The sequence below is a fragment of the Apteryx rowi genome, unplaced genomic scaffold (assembly GCF_003343035.1).
Source record: "Apteryx rowi isolate R43461 unplaced genomic scaffold, aptRow1 scaffold_46, whole genome shotgun sequence".
Classification (NCBI taxonomy): domain Eukaryota; kingdom Metazoa; phylum Chordata; class Aves; order Apterygiformes; family Apterygidae; genus Apteryx; species Apteryx rowi.
Genome location: NW_020450716.1, coordinates 1,421,125 through 1,429,526, shown reverse-complemented (window position 1 = coordinate 1,429,526; position 8,402 = coordinate 1,421,125). Strand labels below are relative to the sequence as shown.

Sequence of the window (8,402 nt, the reverse complement as noted above, 5' to 3'; positions counted from 1 at the left end):
ATAGGTTAGAAATTTTAGTATCTGGAGTTCAGTAACTCTTTTCTCTTAGTCTTCTGACCYTAATCTTAAAACAATCATATGAATAATCATTTGAGAGATGGAGTGCTAGCTGGCAAGTTGTCAGAAAAGTTCTAACAACAGTTTGTTTTGTAGCTTGTTTCTCACTGAGAGTGGCAGATGAAAGTAAATCTTAATATATACTTTATTGTGTAGAAGGATACCATTGAAAGCTTCTTTAATATAATGCAATGTATTGTGTAGGGCCAATATTAGGAAATGTATAGATGTGTGTGTCTATATGTGTGTATATGTATGTATGTATGTATGTATGCATAGATAGTGAGGTTTTCAGATTGACCTTTCAATATTAACTGTTTTTTTTTTCCTGATTTTGACAGTCTGGTTCTCCCATATTAATGTTTCATTAACACTACTGTTTCATTATTTAGTTAAAAGAAACCAATGCATCTCATAAGTAATATAACCCAAACGATCTGTTTTGATGCTTCTGAAATAAGGTTCAACTCATCAATATCAAACAGGATCCAAGCTGAGTGGAAGAAGATTAAGGGAGAAAAATGAGAGCTATAGACAATCTTAGAATATTCAGATTTAATCAAGAAGCCAGAGATAAAATTCAATTACTAGGCCTATGTACATCCAACGTCCCACTTCAGTCCTATTTTGATAGTCCTGTTGGATAGAAGGCCTTCTGCCAGGCCAGTCCACAGAGAAAGAATGACATTTTATGGTAAAAAATAAAAAAAAGTTAATAAAATATATGGAAACTTATTTTTGATGCTGTGAGTGACATACTGTCAATATCCTTTTTCTGATTGTTACTTTTTCTCTGACCAAGTTATTTTCTCCCTGATGAAAGAACGCACCAGGCCAATGTGCATACTTGTCAAACATTTTTATTTGTCATTCACACTAATTATGATATTGAATTTACAGAGGAAACTGTGGTACAAAGAAAGAAAGAAAGAAAGAAAGAAAGAAAGTCTTCATTAGAACTAACGCAGCAGTCCAGCTGCTCTGTGTGCTAGTTGTAATGAATTCTCCCGTGGCGCTGGACACGGCCATCACTATGTACAGCAAGAGTCTACTCTGATGTGGTATCTAGAGACTTCCTGTAGTGGGGGAAAAATCTACACTATTTTTTTTTCCTATTTGGTTCCAGAAAACAGCAGCCTCCCCCCTCTTCCCCCCCCCCCCCAAAAAAAAAATCCCCTGTAACCAAAACCAAAAAAGCAAACCTCCAGAACTTGATAGTTTCCCCTTCTGGAAATGTTCAGCATGACAGTGTCAAAGGAAAACGTGACTGTTCCAGTATGTTGCAGCATCTGTTTTGTAAACATATCCAGTAAATGTTGAGCAAATACACTTTGATGCCATTCTGATAGGAGTGTGTTTCCCACTGCGTTCTCCTCTCAGACTTACCATACTGCCATCTCAGACTGAAAGTTTAGTTTTTGTCTGAAAGGTGTAACTATCATATCCAGAATACCACAAACAACCCACAGATTTTTGCACATTCATTTCTCCCCTACCACAAAAAAGTGAAGAGTGTTGAATAGAGACCATGCTATAACTGTTTACAAAAGTGAATAAAATGTAGTTAATCTTGAAGCCTAAAATAACTAATTTGGAAAGAAATAAGTCTCACTACAGTATTTAAGCAAACACAAAGATGAGTTCATTAAAAACACAGAAAAATGAAAAAAATGCAGAGTAATTACAAGCACTAACAATATTTTGCTATGAAGCTTTTGAAATCTATTTACATACATAAATACAARTAACTCTGTTGATGCAACCCTTTAAGGACAAGGAGAAAAAATGCCAAGTGATTGGTACTGACCAAGCAAGGTTAACAGAATAAAATACTAGAATGTTATGATGCAGGAAAACAAGAAAGTGTTTTGCTCAAATAGAAAATGATCCACTTTTATCCTGAATCTTCAAATACCCCAATGGAAGAGGTCATCCAGAAAGCAGTAAAGAATGTTTCAAGAGTGCAAGCAATTCGGAACACTCTGACAAAGACTGTGGGCCATTTGGAGGAAACTGTTTTTCTCCTTTCCAGATAATAATTTGGCATAATTCTCCAAATAAAATCCTTAGGAGCAGTGATGCACTCTGGATATGGCTCCCCATTACACTAAAGTTCCTTTACATTGCTCTAGATGTGTTGAGGTGAGCATAAATGTAGTTTAAGAGCAAAGTAATGGGCCTTAGAGCAAATGAGAACTGGGCTCTATATATTTGTACTAATTGATTGATAAGGCTGCATCTGGACAACAAATTGTGTCTTGTGAAAGGAACACGCAAGCTGACAGTAAGGGCTGTGATTAACTCTGTTTTGGGAGGGAAGGGAATCCAAGGCACTCTGCCTAATGCAACTTGTGAAGAGAAACACAATGGTATTTTTTGATGCCAGTCAGCAACTGGAATGGTAAAACTATATATATACATACACACACAAACACACACACACACACACACACACACACACACGTGTGTGTGTGTGTGTGTGTGCGTATACACATTATATATGCACACTATAATTTGGAGATGTGTCCATGGGGGAAATGTTTTATCCAAATGTCCTCTTTCTACCGGCTAAGTGTTTTTGGATATGAGAAGAATGACATAAGAGCATTTTTACAGCCTCGGAAAGCTTTGCTCTTCCTAGTGGGCCAGGGGATGGCTTCAAAAATATAGGTTTGTGCAAACTGTGGTTTCTCATAAACACTTGTGTGAACACACTGTAACCCACAGTGATTACACAAACTAATTGCAAGGGGTATTAAACTTAGATTTTCCTCTGTAAAGAGGATGCTGCTTTGGTCTTCTATGCTTGACATACACCGAGAAGTTAGCCTCAAAAAATTATTTGCTAGCAATTATCACAAACAAAACACTGAGAAATCCCAGGTTTTTGTTACATGCCAGTGAAGACACGAGGTAAGTGCGGGGGCCAGTTCTGCAATTTTTGATACAGTTCACACCAGGGAGTGCAAAATTAAACCTCAGCTTTAAGGCAAGTGTGAAGGAAGTACATGTGTAGACATAAGAAATGTTAAATATTACACATAATCTCCAGGCTAAGGGATGCCATTTCTCCATTCTTGTGACTCACTGCTGTTTTAGTTTCAAAAGTGGATAGTACAATACTATGGCCTTAAATGAACAAAGGGTTTTCATAGAAATCAGTCAGGGCTGTGGCGGCAGGCAAGCCTGGGAGTGTATGAACCACATTAACCTCACTTCCTTCACTAGGCCGAAGTCACCCAGCCACTGGCAGCCATGTCCTCCGCAGGCGAACAGCTAGAGCCTCTGCTCTTCCTCCCTTTTGGGTTCATGCTCACAATACTATGCACTTGGGCGGTCCAGTCACAAGGTAGGTGTGAAAGCCATGGTAAATAATGATTTTAATTGCACAGCGACAGTTTTAGGTTCTGCAACAGAGCTACTGTTTAGTGATGAAGGACTTTTTTTAGGCTACTGAAGAGGTGAGATACCAACTAGGTAAAACGTCACAACAGGTAGGGTCTCCATATTTCCATACTCAGCAAGGTCTCCATATCTCCAAAATATACTTTTGACTGTTCTGATATAATCTTTGATGCTTTCTGCCTTTTTGTTCAGAGCATACTCTCAAAAAGGATAAATAATACTATGCTAAATTAAAAACACAAGAGCATGTATGTATTTTAACAGAACCATTTTGAACTTTTGCTGAGATCTCTTGAAACACTCCCTATTTTCCACAGAAAAAATGACCTTATTGACAATGTAAGATTCTTCAATTTGTAACTTTTCCATACCAAAGTGCTACTGCATCTGACTTAAACAAAGAAGCAAAATCATATAAAAGAAGAAAACTTGAAAAACAAATGGTTTTAAATAAGTCCAGCTGTTTTGCTGCCTGCAGCCAAGGATCTTTTTAATTTGAATCCTTTTAATTTTTTTTTTTAAACATCAAACACTGATCTGAAGTCCTGCTTTCAAATACTCTCTGAGTTGACCTGCAATTGTTTCACTCATTTAAGAGGTACATTAAATAACAATCAGATCATTTGGAACGCACACGTGTCAACATCAGCAGTTTGTAATGAATGAGTAGTACAACAACTGCATTCAGACCAAACCCTCAAATAAAATAGTGCCATAAACTTTACAGTGACATCTGATATGTTTGTGCTGTAACGATGGGCAACAATGACAATTCTGTATAACATGCTGTTAGTATAAGCATCGCATATTTGCTACAGGACAGAAAATTTTGTGCATGAGTTTTAAATATCCTTCYTCTTCCCTCAGAACATGGTGACTGTGGAGCCGTTAAGGCCAATTCTCTGCTAGCCTGCTTTCCAGATGAGTTTGACAACCCTGTTCAGTTCTGTTTATTTTGTGATGCATGAAATTAATCTGTTTTCCAATATGCTGGAACGTGGCTTTTGTACTGCATAGAAATCTTAGCTCCATTAAGCCGGGAGCAAATCTCACACTGATTCCATCAGAGCCAGGATTTCACCCTGGCCATACTAACTGTGTGTGAGTTTTGCCTTTGAAAGAATATGAGGCCTCTACCGGAGTTGTTAGGAGGCCCAGGTAAGCTCAGCACCAGAATGGGGCCTTATGAGGATTTATTTAGTTAAAGGAATATTCAGTTTCCTTCATGAACTATGTCTAACCTTATTAYTGATCCTGAGGGTCGCCACTGGTGTTGAAGGAAAGCAGGTAAGGTGTGGAGAGAGATGACTCCACTGGATGGGAAGGCACAGAAATTCAGGGAGATTTTGGTGCCCAAATCATTTCAGTGGGAGTTGGGCACCTAAATACCTTTGAGGAGCTGAGCCGAGTTAGCTGAGTAAAATGAAAGGGAGATAATTGTAAACAATATTTGTAGGTAACTGGGAGGTCACTTTACCCATCGTTATTCCAGCCTTTTTCAATGTGATAAATTTAACTTTGGCTGCTACCAGAAAAGGCAATTGATGATCTTTTTTTAATATAGGCATATTTAAATAATAATAGTATCAACAAATAAGAAAAGTCTAAATATCAAGCATAAATATCAAGGAACTCATCAAAGTAGTACAGTAGTTGAAAATGACCCAAGGCTGTAGCCGTTGTATTAAAAAAAAGTCCAAGAGAAAAAGTTAAATTACCTCATTGAAAAGGGGCTGATTCTTTCAGTTGACAAAGCAAGAAAGAAGCAAGCATGATTAAAACAAAAAAAAAGTTAAATCTTTTTTTTGCAATTTATAAGGTGCCAAGAGAAATAAAACAACTTAGATGCAAAGCAGGATGAGTTGCATCCTAAAAAAAAACCCAAACAAAAAAACCCCCAACAAAATAACAGCAATAAAAAAATTCCGTACTCTTTGGAATATACAACATGGTTAAAAAAAAGAAGAAAGAATAAAGTCCAACATATAAAACCTCTCATTCACAGCATTGCTAAAACAGAAGCGTTCACAGTTTCCCTCTGGGAATCTTCCTATACTTCCTTACAGTTATATGTCCATAAGATGCAGTAAACTCACTAAGATTTTGTTAGGTTTTACATCTTAAAAATAGAAGTGAACTGAAACTCTCTTTAGGGCTGTGGAGACCTTCAAACCCAGGGATGTTTGGAAGCCACAGGCCTGGCCTGAACACAGACTGGGTATCTGTCTACCCACCCTCACTCCCTACAGACCACCAGCTTAAATGTCCTCCTTTCCAGAAGTTCAGCCCTCTGTGAGGGGTACTTTGTGGGAATGATGTTACTTCACCAACCACCCAGCTGACTGGCTAATACGTGCATCATTCCTGGAAGCACTGACTTCTGGATAGTTTGCTTCTGAAAGTGATGTATAAACATGGCAGGGCCCACAAGCAAGACGGGTGTTTATGGGATACCTATGGGCATTGGTAAATAGAAAGCACATTAGTCCTGGCCCATAACTATTTAAAATTCATTCAGTATGGTCGCCATACTGCTTCCTCTAGCCTTGCTGTGGTACCCATGTTAGTAGGGGAGTTGCTGTGGCTCCCTTCTGCCTCGACCACATCGCTTTGGTTTGGAAGGTTGGGGTTGAGGAGTGTCGATCCCGTGGAAGCATTGGTGCAAGGCGGGTGGATACGTGGTGGGGACCGGTCTCCCCCAGAGATCATGGAGAACTGATACGACCCGGCGGAGGTCCCATAATAGAGGTGGTAAGAAGGCGAGCTGGTCTGGAACGGGCTGCCCTGGGCCTGAGATGAACCAGGATATGGAGGTGGGAGATACGTGTGGTATCTTGTGGCCGTGGACATGGCAGACATGCCAATTCCTATCCCTGAACTGACTGGCGTTGGAGTGTAGGTGAATGCTCCTGGGTAGTGCATCCGAGGATCAGAAATAGAGGGAAGCGCAGAGAATGAGCGATCAATTCCTACCCTGGGGTCACTGAATGCAGTCAAGTCTGAAGCACCTGGATTGTAGAGAAGGAAAACAGAGAAAATGTTAAACTGTCAGAACAGAATTTCACCTTTTCAAGGCGATAAACAACAGCCAAACTCTGTTCCACAATGAACCAAAGGAGTGCTGTTACTGAAAGAGCTACCCATACCTGATCTCTAATAAAGTCATTGCAACACTTGTAGATCTGGATGTTTTGGATTCATTTCAGTAAAGCAGCAATTAAAAAGGAGTGCCAAGCTCTCACCCTATTTAGTGTGTATGTGTTTGCTCTTACAGACCTTACAGCACATGTAAGTATTTACACTTTCAGCGTGTCCTCATGCTCAGTGACTGGGTGGTGAAACAGGGACAAAGATCTCAAGTTCCTTGCTCTGAATCATGTGCCTCACCAGTGACAGTGATGAGACTTAAGTATAAGCTGTGCAGGTTCTGCATAGTCTCTCCTTGCAACCAGTTTTATTTGCCCTTTAGGTATACTGACATAGGTGCTAGGTTTACATACACAGGTTTAGCCCAGCTGTTAGTACTTAAGAATACAGTTCCATGTTGACTCTCAACACTACCAAAGTCAAGATTAATCAGGTTCACTTAAGATCTTCAAATCTGGGGCTTCATATAATGTCTACATAATCATTACAAACTTCTGAAAATGTTTGCTCTAACTAGTATATAAAAATGACAACAATAGGAATACATTTCTAAAGCAGAATGATATATTTGGGGAGGGTCTTTTTTTTTCCTTTTTTCATTTGTACTGGAAACCTGTCTCATCCAGCTAAGCTGAATGTTTTATAGGATAGTCAAATTCTGTTTCCCTTTGTTTGACACCAGTAGAAGTACACCCACTTCCACCATTTTCTTCCCTGGTGTGTGGGGATTAAACAAGCAGAGCAACTARTGGCCTCTTAGAAAGAATCTTCATCATGACTCAGATTAATGGAAGGTGTCAGTCCCTAGATTTGGCAGCTATGCATGATTAAAATAACAACAATAATAAGAAAAAATCTTTCCAGAAGACAACTTCTCCTGTCAGACAAGGCGTGGAGTCTGCAGAAGAGGAGTGGTGCGCTGAAGGAAATACTCACTAGAAGAAGCAGAGAGAAAACAAAGCTTTTGGCTCTGACCAGATTTAAAGCTAGAGCAGACAAACTGCTGTGCCAGGTCCTGAAAGCTCATCAGCCATACAGCCAGAACACTTTGATGAATTTCTATAAATTTCATAGAGAAGCTCTGACACATGCTGTACATTTTGGTTTTGAGTTTCTCTGCCTTTTTTTTTCTGGGAGATCAATGGGACCCTGAACACACTTCCTTGCCCTTGGCCCTGGCACTTATAGATTTAACATGGCAAGACACCCCTGTGCTATGGAATGGCAGGAGCTTCAGAGTAGCTAAGGTTGAAGGTGGCATCTGACAACTTGTCAGACTTCAAATGATCCTTCCACACCTCCTTCCTGTGAAAGAAACCAAACTTACTGGAGTTGCCTAGACGCATCACTTATCAGATGAGGGTTTCTTCTGCTCAGTTTGACAAAAAGCAGAATAATGAAAGTTAACATGAAGGTGTTTCAAGTATGTCCCATATCCTTTCTTTTCTTCTGAAGCACTGTATCTTTAGATAGCAGGGCCTACAAACTTCAAACTTGGTGTTTACTTTGATAGGAAAAAATGCCTTAGACAGCATGTGTGTGTGACAGTAACAGCACTGGGGAGAAAGTATTGCAATACTGAATGACATTTAAAATAGAAGTAATATTTCAGAAGCCTTATAAAAACACTCAAAATGTGTAGCGATGAGCCTCCATGCACAGAATTCAGACAAGAGAAAAATAACCCTGACATGTGAAAGAAGCTTTTCTCGGTTCCTTCAAGAGTCATGGAGAAACAATGCCTGCCCCAAGGGAAATCACTTTGACTGGGGCACATAAAGAAGGAATGTGCC

The 8,402-nt window shown here is 39.4% G+C and overlaps 1 protein-coding gene across 4 annotated transcripts in view; it reads right to left on the bottom strand.

Annotated features, from left to right (window-relative positions):
* Positions 1–901: 901 nt before the first annotated feature.
* Positions 902–8,402, bottom strand: part of RUNX1 (runt related transcription factor 1) — a 180,171-nt gene continuing 172,670 nt past the window's right edge. For all 4 annotated transcript variants that reach the window (XM_026077618.1, XM_026077619.1, XM_026077621.1 and 1 more), the window contains one exon: positions 902–6,470. In XM_026077618.1, the coding sequence (XP_025933403.1) occupies positions 5,977–6,470 (494 nt within the window). In that variant the 3' untranslated portion in view covers positions 902–5,976. The remainder of the gene's footprint in view (positions 6,471–8,402) is intronic.